At 51.7% G+C, this 16737-nt stretch overlaps 1 protein-coding gene across 1 annotated transcript in view; it reads left to right on the top strand.

Annotated features, from left to right (window-relative positions):
- Positions 1 to 1897: 1897 nt before the first annotated feature.
- The window catches only part of RFX4 (regulatory factor X4), a 98390-nt gene continuing 83550 nt past the window's right edge, over positions 1898 to 16737 (top strand). The window contains exon 1 of the mRNA XM_072866636.1: positions 1898 to 1910. Coding sequence (XP_072722737.1) covers positions 1898 to 1910 — 13 coding nt within the window. The remainder of the gene's footprint in view (positions 1911 to 16737) is intronic.

The raw sequence follows: 16737 nt of genomic DNA, 5'->3' as shown, positions 1-16737 counted from the left end.
GGAGTTGTTTTTTGGTAGGGTGGGGGGTAGAGGGAGAAGTGTCAGCGCCCCGGGCCTTGCTGCCACCTCGCCGGGCACGTCCCCGCGGCGGGCAGAGCGGGCAGGCCGGCTTCCCTGCCGCGACCTCAAGTGCTCTTCAGGCGCCGCCGGCCGCGGACTCGCTTTTTGCACTGTCTCACCCCGGTGTTATTTTTGCCGGCCTCCTCTTCGGGCACACGGGCCTCCCCGCGCCAAAGCTCGGCCTGGGGGGGTTGCACCGGCCGCCCCCGGCTGCCCGCCCGGCCCCGTCCCGCAGGGGCCGAGGTGCGCGGGGCGGGGAGCAGGGCCGGCTCTCCCGCTGCCGGCCGGCCCGCCTGGGGATGCGAAGGCGCTGCGAAGCGCTGGGTTTCCTCTTTAGCAACCTCGCCGCTTGTTTTGCTGTGTGGGGTTGGTGGTTTTGGTTTTTGGTTTTTTTTTTTTTTTTTTTGCCGAAGGGGAAGAGGGAAGGGGGGTAGTCTGGGTGTAGGGAGGGGAGAGGGGGAGAAGAGTGGAAAACGTTGGCTCTGTCCATGGTCAAAGTAATTCAGCTATAATCCCCCTTTCTCTTCCTCTCCTGGAGCTCTATTCATATTCTAATCACAGCTTTTCCTTCCCTAAACCAGCCACTTTTATCAGAGCCCTAGCTTTGCACTTTTACTTCCACTTCCAGCACATACAACCGCATGCAGAATAAGCAACTTTTTCCAGCCTCCGTCCTGCCCCCCTCTCCCCCCGCAACGTGCTAACCCGAAAAGGGATCCTCGCATCCTCGGGCTAAAGCTGGAAGGGAACACGAGTTTGAAAACGCACCCCTTTGGTCCTTAATTTCTCCTGGCAGTCGGGATCTCCCACCCCCCCGCTTTCCCCCCGGTCCCACGGAAAGCTCTCCGGGCCAGCCGCTCTCCGCTGGCGGAGAGGCCGGTGGCGGGGCGGCCCCCAGCCCGCCTTGCCCTCGCCTCCCGGGGCGGCGGGGAGGCGCGTGGGATTCCCTGCGCGGATCTGCAAGGCCAGCACCGCTCGCCGAGACACCGGCAACTTCTCTGTCCCCTCACCCCCCTTCCCTACCCACACACATCGCCCTTTATTTCCCCCCAATAAACTAAGCTTGCAAGATATTTGGGAAGCTGTGCAGCTTCCAACGCCATGTGCCCCCGAAGGATCCCAACCCAGAGCCCACCGGGAGCAGGAGGAGGAGGAGGAGGAGGAGGAGGAGAAGGAGGAGGAGGAGGAGGGGAGCTCGGCGGCGCTGCACGCACACCCGCAGCCCCAAAGAGCACAACCCCAAACCTACTGCCCGTTTGAAGATCTAAGCCAATTTTGATGTCGGGCTGTAATGAGCCAAGGACCTTGGGTGGGGGCTGGGGGAGGGAAGGGAGGAGTGGAAAGGCCGCTGGAACTTTAAATAAGAAAAACGTTTCTAATGCTCTAATAGAAGAGGGAAGTCGAAGTGTTGGGATTGCGTAGATCTAAGGCCCCCCTTTTTGGAGGAAAGCTTTTCTTATTCAAAACAGCATCACAATGGGCTTCACATTGAGCCTTGCCACATCCCCATCTGAGTAGCAGCCATTCATCAGGCTGGCTGGCCTATCAATGACATTTCTCCCATCAGGGCTTCTATAAAATGATGCTTTTTCCCATGAAACATCCGCAAACATTTTGACGGGTCTGGCTTTGCCCTGCTGGATTACGGAGTGTCCCTCTCTCCCGCGCTGCCCCCCCAACTATCTGCCTCTGCCCTCCCTCCCCACCCCCTCGCCGCCACCCTGCTCCCTCTCCCCCGCGCATCTCTGAGATAGGGGCTCTCCACACCCCGGGACCTTGGGGCTCCCGTCCCGTCCATGGGAAGAGCATGCATTGCGGGTTGCTGGAGGAACCCGACATGGACTCCACAGGTAAGTCCCCCCCGCAGGCAGCGGGCTCCTCTCCACGCCAGGAAGGACTTTTCAACTTGACCGTGGCGGCGGGGGCAGCGCGGGCGGCAGCGGGGGGGGCCGCCGCCGTACCGGCCTGGCAGGCAGATGCGCCGGGCGTGCGGGGGAGCGGGGTGCGGGGGGCTCTCGCCCCTGGGCTGGAGCCCTGCGGTTGCCCTTGCGGATGCGGTGGAGCACAGGGTGGTTTTTTCCTTCCTTTCTTTTTTTTTCTTTTCTCCTCCATAGGCTGCCGGCCGGCAAACTTATTTCCTCTCCGCTTCTAGTTTTAGGCGCTCGCTGAGGTTTGAGCGGAGCCTTTCAGAGGGGCGAGGAAACGAGGTTTATTAGGGAAGATGGTTGGTGGGTTGGGGCGAGCCCAGCACCGAGGTCGTCTCGTCGGGCCGGCAGAGCCGGGGCTGGGCTGCTTTGGAGGGGAGGGAGCCTGGGAAGGGCAGGGTGGGTCTCTCCCCCCGCAGCCCCAGACGATGACTCGGACGGTGCGGTAACCGGACGGGAGAAGGGCGGCCGCAGTCCCGCCAGCGAGCGCCGCAAGCGGGGAGAAGCCCCGGCGGGAGGCCGGGCGGACAGGCGCAGCGGAGGGGCCGCTCGCCCCGAGGGCCGCAGCCCGCGCCCCGCCACCCGACGGCCGCCTCTGCCCGGCCCGGCCCGGGGGCGGCGGCGGGGGACGCGGGGCGGCAGGGCGCCGGCGCTGCCCGGGGGCAGGGCCCAGGCCTAGGTCTTCCCACCGCGGCTGTCAGCCGGCAGCCTCCCGAAACGGCGGCCCGCTCTCTCCCGCCGGCCGTGCCCCCGTTCCCCCCGCGCTGCCGAGCCGGGCTTCCAGCGGCCGTAACCGCTACGCGCTGCCCTGAGCGCGGGCCCGGCGCGCCCGCAGGCAGCGGAGGGCCGGCAGCCGCCACGGTCGCCTTTGCCGTTTTCGTTTATTTTATTAGCACCGGAAAACACCCCCTCCTCCCCTCCCTCCCTCCCTCCCTCCCCGCCCAGGCGTTTCCCAGGCGGACAGCTCGCAGGTTAGGTCGGGCGCAGCCCGGGGACGGCTCCCCCGCTCCTGACCTGCCCCGTCCCCTCCTGCAGCCGCTGTGCCGGCTGCGGTCGCCGTGCCCGGCTGTGATGGCCGGCACGGCGCCCGGGGAGCGGAGAGCCGGGCTGCGCCAGCCCCGCCGGAGCCCGCAGCGGGATCGGGTCCCCCCGCGCCTCCCCGACGGCCGCGGCGGGCCGCGTCCCGGCGCTCCCCCGGGGCGCCCGCAGCTCCGTCCCGGCTCCTCCGGGGTCGCCCGGCGCCGTGCCGGTGTGGCCGGTGCGGGTGGGGACGGGGCAAGGGGCGGCGGGGCAGGGCAGCCCCGGCCTCGGACCCCCCTCGCTCCCCGCCGCCCCGAAGCCGCCAAGGGCTTTCCCAGCCCTCGTCCCCAACGCGGCCCGACGGGCGTTTTGTAAAATTGAAATATTGATTAAAACCAGACAAACAAAAAAAAAGCGAAGTGGAGGGGAGGCGGCCCGCCCTGCTCGGCTGCGCCTGCCGCCGTCCTCGGCGCACCGGGCGGGCCCGGCCCCTCGCCCGCCACCGGCGACACCAGCCGGGTTTGGGCCCCTTTTCCTGCCGGGGCCCCGGGACAAAACCCGGGGGGGTGTTCCGGGGAGCAAGTGCTTGGCGGGGAAGGAATCGTTGTGTTCAGGTCAGAGCGTGTGCAGGAGCCACTGGGGTGTAAAAGCAAGTTGCCCTGCTGTCCAGCCGCACTGCCGAGCCGGAGTTCAGGGCACTGCTGGCAACTTCTCGTTGTCGACAGTAACGGGTCTTTAGGGAAAGAAAAAAATCAAGCCCAACCAAAAAAGCCCCGCGTTTTCTATCCCTGCATTCAAAATTGTCCATCCTCGGGCTGAGCCTCCCTACTATTCGTTCCTTAAATTCAGTATGGTTATATATAAATGGCAGCACGATTGATTAAGATAATATTAATCAGAAAACACTTTAGTCTTGCTAAACAGATGGCAAGAAAAGTGGAGCTTTGCAGTTGTCTCATTCAGACACCTTAACCTCCCTTTCAGAGGACTTAATCCAATTAGCTTTTCTCCTGAGTTTCAGTTGTTATGTAAAGATCCTTTTGCATTGTGGAGAAATATGGCTTCATTGAAAAAAATCAGTCATGTTTTAATTTCTCCTTAACAGTTTTTCCCTAAACCAGCGGGATAAAAAAAAATCACCCACGGCTCTAATTTTAAGGCGGGGGAATGGTTTGGTTCCCTCACCTTCCCCCAGCGGTGCCGTGCGCTTCCATCGACTTTCGCTCACGTTCCCTAACCTGGGCAGTCACCCGTGGGGCTGTCACCCAGCCTACACCGATTTCTGGCCCTCTGGGGGCCCAGGAAACCCCCTCTCCGGCCGCTCCCCGCCTAACCCTGGCAGGCGGCCGGCAGGGCACCGGCGGCGGCAGCGGCAGCGCCCGGCCCCGACGGCCCGGCCCGGGCACGGCGCGGCTGCCCCGGCGGCACCGGCGGCGCTGGCGGGGAGCCGCCCTGGGAGCTCTCCCGCTGCCCGGCGGGGCCCGGCCCGCGGCCGGGGAGCGGGGCACCCGCCCGGGGGGTGGCACGGCCCTTCCCGGGCTGTTTGCGGCGTCTTTCCCCGCATCGTTTCGCCGCCGCCGTTAACTCCGTCAGGCGCCCGCCCGCCCCCCGCCGTCGTTTCTGAAGCCCCTAACTCCTCCGAGCCAGGCCGGGAGCCGGCGAGCCGCCGGGCAAGTTCGCAGCCGCCGCCAGGGCTCGCCCGCCCGCCCGCCCCTTCGCTGTGGGGCACAAAGGGGTGGCCCCGGGGGGCCGTGCCTGCCTTTTGGGGCTTGCGGGAGCGCGTCCGCCGCCGCCTGCCCTGCGCTCGGCCCGGCTCTCACCCCACACCCCGCCGGCCCCCCGACACCTCCGTGCCCGCAGCCTGCCGGGGGGCCGGGGCCCGCTGCACCGGGACCCCATCGCCTCCCCCGGCAGAGCCCACCGGGGCCCGAGGGCGGGGTGTGTGCCCGGGGCCGGGCGGGCCAGCACCCGGGGAGCCCCGGAGGGCGGCTGGGGCGGGGGAGGGAGAGTTCGCGGGAGATCCCGAGTATTAATAGCAGGTTTCCACAGCCGCAGCCCCCCCTAGTGACACCGGCACGGTGAGTGCGAGGCGCTGCCTGCGGGGCTCCACGCCCGGGGGCGGGATGGGGCCCCGCGGCCGCGGCGGCCCCGCGGGCTGGCAGCCGGCGCCAGGGGAGCGCCCTCGCCCCGGTGCCCGGCCCCCCCCGCCGCCCCGACGGAGCTCTCCCCCCGCAGGACCCCGCACCGGGCTTTCGGGGTGCCGCCCGGCCAGGGAGCTGCGTGCGGGGACGCGAGGCGGCGTGGATTTCCCGGGGGGCTGCCGGCCTCCCCTTCCCCGCGGCACCCCGGGAAAGCTCCCCGCCGCACCGCTTCAGGGAGCAGGAGCCGCAGGGAAAGGAGGCGCTTTCTTGGAGTGCAACTTTTCTGCACGACTCAATAAATGTCCCTCGTTATTTCAGTGTTGGAGCCAGGCAAAAACTCCGCTGGTTTCAAAGTGCTAGATGGATGAGATCCTTGGGACGCGAAGCTGAGACTTAGGAGCTGATCCAAACCCCATTAAAGGCAGCAGAAAGCCTGTCAGTGCTCTCAAGGACGTTGGGATTAGGCCCTTAACGCAGTTTGTGTGAACCACAAAAAGTGGGTTCTGGCGCCCGAGAGGAACACGTTGTGGTGGTGGCCAGATTTTGGTCTATATCTTACCGATATATGGGTGTTGCGGCAGTAGCGGGTGACCTTTGCTATGAGCTTGCTATTTTAAAAGGAGCTAGTGTATAAGCACCGGTTGAAGAGAATTAATGGCTTTCAGATCCTGGTTCAATTAATGAAATCACCGATATTGATGATAAATACCTGAATGCTAGTTGGCAGAGCAGCCATGACGTTTCAGAACATATGTATAACGCTAAGCGTACGACCCTAGGTCTCCATGTTTTTTGATCCAAATGTGTGTCGATTTTGCTGCTGAAAACTGTTTGCTTTGCTTGTTGCAACACAGTTTACTAACAGATAAAGAGGAACTTGCTGTTGGTTTTTTTTCCTTTCTTTGCTTGAGTACTTTTCATACCCCAGCAAAAATGTGATTTATTTTTGTTCCAATAAGTAAAAAAAGTTCTTTACCATTCCAGGATTTGTGTTTATAAAGGCTCTTACCTGCTGAGCAGTTAAGATGATCCAATGATTCTTTTAAATCCTAAATTTGATATGATATGGACATGCAAAAGAAATACCACTGTTCCTTTATATAATTGAACTGGACTATTTGTCTTACGTCATTTCATATCTCATACGATTTCACACGTGAAAGAAATGGAAAAACAACAACAACAAAATCAACAAAAATGTTTTCTTTCCTGCTGGCTGCGGTGTTCCTGCAGACAATGTTTGTGCAGTAGGGCCCGATCCTTGGCAGCTCCCTCTGCTTCAGCAGCAGCAGGACTTGGATCTAAACGGGAGTCCCGGGACTGGATCAGGTCTTCATTCCTGAGGGGTTTTTTTTAGAAGTTTGTAAAATCTGTGGGGATTTTCTAGAGGTTTGTAAGTTGGTCAAAATTACCCTGAGTTAACAAGTTCATCTTCTAATTCTGACTCAGAGAAAAGAATGATTTTCTGATTTATTTGTCTGCTAATGAATTAATTCTAAAATACTTAGGGAGGGGGAATTGCGGTACTTTGCTCTGCAGTCTGTTATTTACCTGCAATAAGGAAAAGGTCTTTAAAAGGATGGAAAGAAAATAAGAACTAAAACAAGCTTTTGCCTTAGAATAGCCAGACATCTATATGAAACTATTTCATTTATTTAAGTTACGGTTTAGGGTTTACAGTCCTCAAGATTTTATTTGGGTAAAACCCTCATTAAAGAAGGGACTCTGGATTCAAACAGATTAAACTTTTGTCTGTGAGCCTGTAAAGAAACCTGTAGCCTCAGTTGGTCTATTGCAGCTGCACCTTCACTGTAGTAAACATCTATCGAGCAAAAGATCTTCTTGAAATGAGACGAGACCATTTTGTGCTAAGATACGCGTGACGGGAGTTAGAGCTGTCCCGCAGAAAGTCACTGGTACAGTACCCTGCTTCCATCAGGGTCGTTGGCTTGGTTGCTTTTAGAAAATAAGGCTGGTTTTCAGCCACTGGTGCAGTGAGTGCGCAGGCCAGGAAGAAGGTCAGCATAGCTGTAAAATCTGCAGCATCTCCCAATGTAAACACCTTTGCATTTTTTTAGCTTAATTTGCAAGTGGTTTGCAAGTTAGGACAGCCATCAGGAGGAGCCTCCCCTGGGATATTATTTCGGTACATAGGATTTCACCATAGCAAAATAAAGATGAAATTGCGGGATCACTGAAATCCGCGTGGTGATGAAACATTAGTACCTCTTGAGATGAAGACTTTTGAAGAGGTGGCCTTAAACACACCCAGGGCTTGATGGTTCATGACAATGCCTTTAGAGCAGCAGTGGGCTGTCATGTAACTAATACAAATATAAGGTCAGTCCTTTGGGGATACTTGATGTGACATTCCAGTCCAAATAATTAGCTCACAATTCCGTGAGCACTGAGGTTTGTGAATTTTCTGAGTTCACCCACTTGTCTGTTTCCCTGCATCTGTGCTGGATTTTCCATTTGTTTCATTGTGTCTGAAAATGAATACCCCATACGATTCGACCCTGCTGGAGCCCAGCGCCCCGGCGGCCGTGGGGATTTGATTGCTAACATTCTAGTTAGGAAGATGGATAGCATAAAGGATATTTGATGGCTGAGCGATCCTATAGATAACAAGCGTAGGAAGGAAGACTACGTGGTGATGATTATGCCAGTGGAGGCCTGTGTAGGTTTTTTTAATATGTCTGTACGAAAATCATGGTTACACACATCTTTTAGGTCCTGTAGAATTGTACGTATGTGTCGGAGAGTTCCTGTGAGTGTTTAAAACTGTAATCCAATTTGCTGTTAGAGATGGGTCCTCATCCTGCAATGGCTCCACAAGGGAGACACCTGTTGAAGTCCATGTGTGTGCCTTGGAGAGGGCAGGTGCCCAGGGTTAGCTCGTAATGATCCCTCCCAACGCTGGGAATATGTAATAACTTAATTGCAGCTATTTTACATGCATAACTAGCAGTCCTGGCCTGTCTTCCTTCCCATTTATTTTCTCCCAGGAGATTTGCAGCAAGAGCAGTTTATTAGCTATAAAATACTAGCCGGCGTTAGAAATGGTGCTTAAAGTCAGTGGCAGAGTCTTTCTGGCTTGCTGCAAGACCTGCGGTTTCATTCTCTGTATATAATTAAGTGTTGGGTTAAATATTTTTGGCCATTCTTCCCTTTGTGATAAACTTGAAATCAGGAAAAGCGGAGAGGGTTAAATAGAGCCTTGTCTCTCACTGCACCCAGTAAGGAAGAAAAAGCTCATTTGCAGATTAAATTGCCTCAAGACTGAAACGCAGGGCTCAGCGCTGTCTCATTTCCTTCACTTCAGCTACAGTTAAGCACTTTGTTTTCTTTTATTGGTAAATGAACTTAATTTCTCTAAGATGGAATTTGTTACGGGAACCAAGGAGTCGCTTCACAGCTATGAATGATGGCTTCGCAATTAATTAGCAGCTTATCCTGAGCATTTTTGTGCAGGATCCCAAATATTATGGTAATGGGAAACAATACATTTTAGATAGCTGGAACATTCTCTGAATGAGCGATTCCCTGAAACTTACAGCCCTGGGAATTAGAGGCATTAATTTCAGAGCAGCAGGCTGGGGACATACGCTGGGATTTCATGGGTTTTCTAGGCTTGCCGTAGTCTGATGCTGTGGTCATTGCTCTGACAAACTCCCTGCTGGAGCTCTGGGTGCTCATGAATCCCATGGCATAGACTCAAACACTTAGAAACACAAAATCCTCTTTGCTAGGGGTTTTGATTTGCTTGCTGAGATTGTATCTAGAAAAAAGGAGATTTGCCTGGAAGTAAGAAGTACAAGTTTTGAGTGTTAGAAATCATTGCTTTTTTTTTTTTAAGAGTACCGTCACTAGAAATATAACTACTTGTTGTTGCTCACCTTTGCTGCCTTCTCTTTTTAAACTTTTAAATTATTTAAACTGTTTAGAATAACACTGTCAGACTGTCTGGTTTTCTTTAATGCACCCATTTTTACTGGTTTGGCTACTTGGGGCAAGACTTACAGACACTCACATTAAGTCAGGTAGAACTCACCATATGAAAAATGTCTTACATGCAAATGTAAGTTTGCAAATGAGATCCCTAAGTCAACAAAACAGGCATGAGCTTTCTGTTCTTGCATAGATCTGTAAATTCAGATCTAGCTTGTGCTAAACTTGTAAAGCAAGAAAATGCCAGAAATGCAGTGGCAAGGGGAATTTAAAAGCAGTGAAAAAAGCCAAATGTAGGGGTAAATACAGATACTACTAAATGCAATGATAGAAGGGTTAACATACTTGCCCCCCAGAATCCTATTTATTGCTAAACTATTTCAGAAGTGCTAAAACTACCTCAGCTGCAGCTGAGGAAGGGCAGTATGGAGGGGGAGCCCAGTTCATCGGTGGGATCTCAGGAGCGGTCCTCCAGTGTTGGGAGGAACCACCTGTGTCCTGGAGGCCGGTCCCCCATGGTGATGGCAGTGCATACCTGATTTGAAAGGCCCCAAAGAACACCCTTCCCACAACCCATGGCACTTTCCAGCACCCTGTAGCAAGGGTGCAACCTGCTGCAAAAGATCAAAAGCTACTGTGTGTCAGAGGACAAGCAGGAAAGGCTGTGTGTTTTGCTAATGTTCTAGGATCTTGCAGAAACAGGTCATTTGTTGAATAAAATTCATGGATGGTCATAGGAAGTAGACCCTACCCTTCAAAGGAGGGGGGAAAAATCTTCAACAACCTGGTTTGTGTGGTGCCCATCTCATCTGACATGCAGTTTAATCCTGGACATGTGGCCAGGTGTCCTAATTAAGCCAATTAATATTTAATGCTGTTAGCTTTTGCAACATAGCTTGTAGGTACCCTGCTCTTAGCTGTTGCCATCTTCAATGTTTAGAGAAAAGCAAAATTCTTCCCGTCCCTCTACTCCCTACAAAACCTAAGCAACACAGGGAAACAAAAATTCCTGCCTGGTCCTCAAGCTGACAGTCACCTGGCAGACACTGTAAAAAATGTGGTGCGAGCAAATGTGGAAGTGGAGTCCAGCCCCACAAGTGCTACATGTCAGGGCACAGCAGTGGCATGCTGTCTGTGACGAGACGTGCCTGCTCCTGCGATGGCTGTTCCCTAGGTGCATTGGCTCGTGCATTGGATAGAGGGAATGGGCTTCTTTGCAGAGCCTCACTCGCCCCTCGGCACAGCCTTTCAGCTCCAGGTCTCTCTCTGTCAGACCTGGCCAAGCAGCAGGTCAGAGATTTGCTGGCCAACGTGCTTGGCACCCCGGGGTCGGCAGGAGAGGAGCCATGCCTGGTGCTGCGTGTAAAGACAGAAGATCCTGTCAGGAGCAGACACGGCACAAGAGCCAGAGCAGGAATTCTCACGCTGAGCACAACAGGTCTGCAACACGCACCTCATGTCCGTAAAAGGCGGCTGCTGCTTCTGGGCCTCTCGGGGTCAAGGGTAGAATGACTTATATTGTAGTTATCAAGGAAAATTTGGCCTTATGAGAGGCTGTGTGCAAACGGCATATTTGCTAAATGGTGGGTTGTGTTTGCACACCAGCCTGTGGCCCTGCTGGGCCTCTGGGGTGCTCACTGTGTGGCACACACACACTCGGAGGAGGAGCGCTTAAGAGACCTCCGAGGTCCACGGCAGAACAAAGCAGCTGCTGGGTGAGGTTTACTCCGTGCCTTTTGCAGGCTGCGAGCTGGGACACCCAGCAGGGTGCTCTGCTCCTCTGTAAACTGTGCCCTGTTCTTCCTCCCAAGCGGTGGCAATAACAGATCCTGCTGGTCGGATTGACTGGCTAGCACAGGTTTCCCAACGTTGGAGCTCACATTCCTCTCTTAAACGCAGAGTCATGGGGACAATACTGGTGTGAGGGCCCCTCTAATGCAAACATTTTTTTAAAATGCGTTGTGGTAGGGCAGCAAATGGCCTCCATTGTAACGAGGTGGGGGGAACTGGAGAGGACTGCATTTACAGAGCGGTTTGATCACATGGATGGAGCAGTGTGTTCACCTCTCCTCCTTGCTCGGTCATTTCCACTTTGAGCTCTGCAAACAGACCGTCTATTGAGCAGTTAGTGTTCAGTGCTGAATATTCAATACTAGACTCTTGTTTTGGTGAGTCTTAGGCAAAAAAAAGAAGGAGGAAAGAAGACTTCTCTTTTTTCTCATGTTCCCTCCCTGAGTTTGCTTTGCATATTGTTCAGAGGAGACTGGAGGCTTCTCAGAAAAGCCAGGCTCCTGGTTTTAAAAGCACTGGTCCAGTTTCATAGTACTTTCTAAAAGGAGGGAAGAGACAGTGTGGAAGGCACTGAATTCATACAAGGTTTATGAATCTGTAAGTCTAGGCACATCAGGACTGAGTGAAGCCTTTCCGACAAGCACATTTAGGCTGTAAACTTAATAGCATGAAATGCTTGCTCTGTATACACAGATTAGTTCTGAGAGGTACCAGTCTTTGTGGGAGTATGTTATGATGATTTATGAATGTCCTCTCTGCTGGTTTTGGTATGCAGATATTCTCTGGGTGCATGTTGAGAGCTGAAATAAATTTGTTTCTGTCTAGTTAGTGCCATATTTGCTCACAAAAATGGTTGTGAGTAATGTAATGGCTGCATCCATTGACAGTAGTGAGCAACTGCTAGGTTTGGAACAGAGGTGCAAATAGTGAGGAAACAGTGGAATAGTGGAGTGAGTGGAATAGTGAGGAAAAGTGGCCACCATTTGAATAAGTACAGTATCTCTTTCCTTTGATTGACACTCTGCTTTAGTCAAGTGATTGTCTCTTCCTTACTGCTATGATTACATCCTGACACCTGAGGTTTTTTTGCACATATGTGTCTGTCTGTCTTTTTCTCTTGTTCTTTCAGTCCGCCTGACTGGATGCTGTTTCTGATGAGAAATATTTATTGTAGTCCTATTCCTTCAGGAGTTGACCTCTTTTCTTCTGATTTTAAAAAAGTGTCCTCTCTATAGTTACTCTTTCCTCCTATACTTTATTTTTGACCGTGCCCTTTTCTTTGTCGTTCATTCTTTTGTTTCCTTTTCTTTCCCTTCCTTTTTCACCTCCTTTCCAATGACCAGCCTTCTCCCTCTTCTCTCGCCTCCCTGAGCCCCACAGCCAGCGTTTCTTGCATCTCCCACCCATCTCACATCTTTTTGTTTTGTCATCTTTGTGGGCCCGTCTTACTGATGTACTACTGTTTCTGTGCCAAATTGGCTTGTCTGCTGGATTCGTCGGCTCCTGAGGCAGAGGGAAGCATTTCATGGGTACTTGATGCAAATCCTGTTTCTTGTTGAGTCACAGACTTCCTGTTCAGCCAAGTGACTCCAGCCTTGTGCACTGGTGAAGCGGAGCTGAATTGAGGATTTGAGGACTCCATGTCTTCTCATGCACACTGGTGAGCTGAGGGACCATGGTAGCAGCCAGGAATGTTTAACCCAAGAGCTAGTGAGCAGAGACTGCTGTGGGGTAGGAGTAGAAGAGATGTTGTGATAGGTACCCAGAAGTGAAGGCCCTCCTCTTATGAGGTCTCTAGTGTGCCTCACATTATTTCTATAGCGTAAGAAGCTAATGAAATTAGGGGCAAAAAGGGCATCAAGAGATTGCCCTTTATTCTGGGAGAGAATAGGACTGGCAAGAATCAAGGGGCATGTTTGCTTTTTCTTGGAAGGAAACATTGCGGATAAATCGGAGACAATGATAGCATTTACATTGGTTCATGCAGCAGACCCTGAAGGACTGAAGATCTGTAACATGTCATGCTGTAGAAGCGTGAGGCTGTATGCAGAAGCTTTGCTGTAGGCAGAGTTGGTGCTTAGAAAGCACATGATATGTGTGATTACCCTACTGATGAAAAGACCGGCTGCATGTTGCACGCCCATGTAAGTTAAGTGCCCTGGGAGAGCTGAACTGGTCAGCTACTGGTGTCACTAGCTTAAATGATCTTAGGTGAAAGTGAGGAAATGTCACTGCACTGAAATTGGACCAGGTGAGGTTCTCTTCCCTGTTAAATGAGGAATGGCCTTGATGTGGCAAAACCCAAGTGACTGTTTACTGGTCTGGTAAAACTAACTTTTCAAAATAAAATGATAGATAGCATCTGTGTGTGACTGGGAGAGTGAAATGGCTACTCCCAATTAACATGCATACTGCGTTGGAAATGCAATAGCAATATGATCTGTGATTCCAGAGAAGGGAATGGATAGGACTTTGAAGTCCTGTCTGATCCAGGTTGGAGGCTGCCCTAAATGCCAGAATCAATACGCAGAGGAAGCTTGCATTCTAGGGTTCCTGAGTGTGCTTGATCTACATTTGGGATGCAGCTTCTTAATGAGGAATATTGTTGACAGAGTACTTCAGTGAAGGTATCACATTTAGATGAACTTCTGCATAGTACACAGCGTAGCAAGAAAGCAACATCTCATAAATTCCAGTTTTCCTACCCAAGTATTCTAGGCGAGTTAAAAGACAATGAACTATCGTGCTTTTTGTTATATCAGTTTAAACACAGCATGCAAATTTTTTAATATACTTTATCAAATGGGTTAACAGAAAATCAGTACTAGGAGCGAAGACCTGGCTAAACAAAAGGAAAGAGCTCTCACAGATTCAAGAGAGTTATTCTTTGCATTCTTGCGATATAATGGTGAATTTCACAATGCTTCACCAGAATCACGAGTCAAAGAAAAAGGACAAAAACATTCCTGCCAACATCTAGTAAGTGCCCTGGACCAGTGTCCATTAACCCTGAAATAGTTCCAAGGGAACTGTATGCCAAGAAACGAGAACAAAAGAAAGGACTGCAACAAGAGTGCCCGACATTTTGCCCTGTTGGAAATGAAATAAAAAGTTAGATTAGCAAACAAAGCACCAAGGTATCTGGCAGCTTGTCAGAGTAGCAGCTCTACCATCTGCACCAAGGCCATGTGTCACTGTCATCCCTGAGGAGCAGGTCTCTTGGAAGAACAGAAGATGGCTATGCAGGACCAAGGAGGACACTGGCATGATTTCCTGTGGAGCTTGAAGATGTTCCTGACAGCTCACACGCACTGACTGAAGGATATGTGCCTTGCCAGCCGATGGCAGTGAATGAGGCAGCGAGGAGCAAAACCAGGCTCTGCGTGGCAGGTCCACCTTGATGGTCAAAGAGGAGCTGTTTTGTGAACAAGGAGTGTCTGTGATGGAGTAATCGGAGGGAAGAGCGGTTGGACGATGGCCCTGATAAGGTCTCACAAACCTTTCATTTGACAATGGAGGGGAGGGAGATTACATCACCTAAGAAAGCCTAAATCTTAGAAAATCCCCGTGTGTGTGATTAGCTGTCCCTAATAGCTTGTTCTGCTTGATTTCAGCTGATTTCGGTAAGTTTAACGCCCTCCATGGGAGCCAGTGGCTGCCAAGCCCTGTCATGTTACAGGCACACAGTTGTTCGTAACTGTGCAGAGGCCAGGCTAGGAGACCTTGCTCAGGTCTTGGTCGTATAGTAGATTGAGGTTTCAGAGACAAGGTGGTTTTTGTTTGCTTTCTTTCAAACAGTGTGGTTCTGGAAAAGCTTTGAACGTGCTGCCGTAACCAGCCCTCGCAGCACTCCAGCAGCATTACACTTCTCAGGTGGCAGACGTGCCTATAACCAGCAGTGCTGTGCTGCAAGGTGTGTGGGAGATTCAGAACACGAATCCTCTGCTTCTAGGCAGAGCAGGTGTGATGTGCAGCAGGTACTAGAGCAGGCTTTTAATAGTTTGAGGGTCAGACTTCAGGTTTATCTCCTAATCATTACCCCTGACAGAAAGGGATAGTCTCTTTGCCTTGAAGGGACTGTTTTAAACTAGTGATTTGTCTTCTAAGCTGATGTGACTAATTGAACTAAGACATTTAAGTGTTATAAGGCGTAGTTTTCACTTGCACCAGAGAAAATATTAAATGTACTGGCTCATTTTTTGCTTTACTTTCATTCATATGGCAGTTAGAAATTAGGTTTGCAGCACACTAACAGATAGTCAAAGCAGAAAGACTGTTCAGACATCATGAATTTAACAGCTGAAGAGGTTAGAAGTTCTCTGTCCGCAGCAACAGTGCTACACAGACAGCATGAACAGAGGGTTTGTTGGGTGGTGGCATGTCTCGGACCACGTTCAGCAAGACAAGCTCTGCAGAGAAAAGCCTCAATGGATCATGCAGACCTCAGCATTTATTCTGAGACAGACAACAGGAGAAGCTGTCAGGGCAGTGATGGTTTTCCTAAAAAAGAAAAGATCTAGAATATCATCCCATCAATGCCACAGAAAATTTTTGTGATAGATATGATATCTGGTTAGTACCATGGGCTAGCAAACTAGAAATGGGAGGTTCCATGACCTTCAGTCAGCCTCCTGAGCTTTTGAGGTACTTCCTTTACCTGCTAAATCTGCTGTTTGCAACCACTTTCTCTTGGCTAACAGATCAGATGAGCAGCTAGGCAGTATTGCTGGCCAGCTCGGTACTGAGACACTTGGCAGAGATGCTGTGGGAAGAGATGAATAACTCTTCCCTCTGAGAACGATGAACAAATAACTCGGAGGGGTGCTAAGACTCCATATGCATGACAGGAGTTCCTCCTCTGTCACAGGAACTGTAAAATTAAGTCTGTCATCACTTCTGAGTATTCATTTTTCCAACAGGTCCTCTTGTAAATCCACTAAAATTTGGTGGTCCCTTTATATTTACGTTATCTACATTTTATATGCCTTTGCTCACAGTTACTTTGTAATTTTTTCCCCAGTTTCTCAAGGCAAATGTAGAAAAAATTAGAAGAGCAGCCATGAATAAAAATAAGGGGTTGGGCTGTTGCAGTTGTGCCATCCGAGTTGGTACATGGCTCAGGCAGTAGTTTGGGTGCTGAAATCTCTATTTCAGTGACAAGCAAACTTCTGTGGAAGAAATGCTGGTCCCTGTGCAGAGCACTAGGTAAATTGTCATGCTTGTTGGCAAACTGCTTTAAAATTTGGAGTATGGGAGCCAATCTAGAGCTGAAGGTGTACGAGAGGGATTTCTGTGCAACTGCTAGGGCTGTGGTGAAATAAGTGCATGGTGATTGTGCAGACTCTGATATTATGATTACCACAAGCCTTGGCTATGTTTCTAGAACACGAGCTTTCTCATCTCATACAATTTCAGTAAAAAATAGCGATTCTCAATTATGCTGGTGATACGACCACATCCAGATCAGAGGATATGGCATAACTGGGGAAAACCAGTGCAGTTAGTACCACTGTAGGTGGTGAGGTGAGGCAAAATGCAGCTCAGATTAGGTGACAACAGAGTTTCATTCTGCCTGTAAAATCTCTTAATCTCCCTTCAGGACGCACACACATGCCCACAGGGCTGCAGCCAGCGGCTCTGGGTACGCTCACCTCCCAGCTGTGCGGCACAGCTGCTTTTGCCATCCTGCTCGGGTGCTGAGCAGGACACGCTGGCTCTCAAAGGCCAGAAGAGGCTGTGATTACAGGTTGTGCTAGTACTGCAGCAACTCGTAACCCTCCTGGCAGGACAGCAGCTGCAGCAGCCAGCACTGTCTGCCATCAGGCCCACCTCCTCTTCCCCTCCGCAGA

Source organism: Ciconia boyciana, chromosome 1 (assembly GCF_034638445.1).
Source record: "Ciconia boyciana chromosome 1, ASM3463844v1, whole genome shotgun sequence".
Classification (NCBI taxonomy): Eukaryota; Metazoa; Chordata; class Aves; order Ciconiiformes; family Ciconiidae; genus Ciconia; species Ciconia boyciana.
This window is presented reverse-complemented; position numbering and strand designations above follow the sequence as displayed.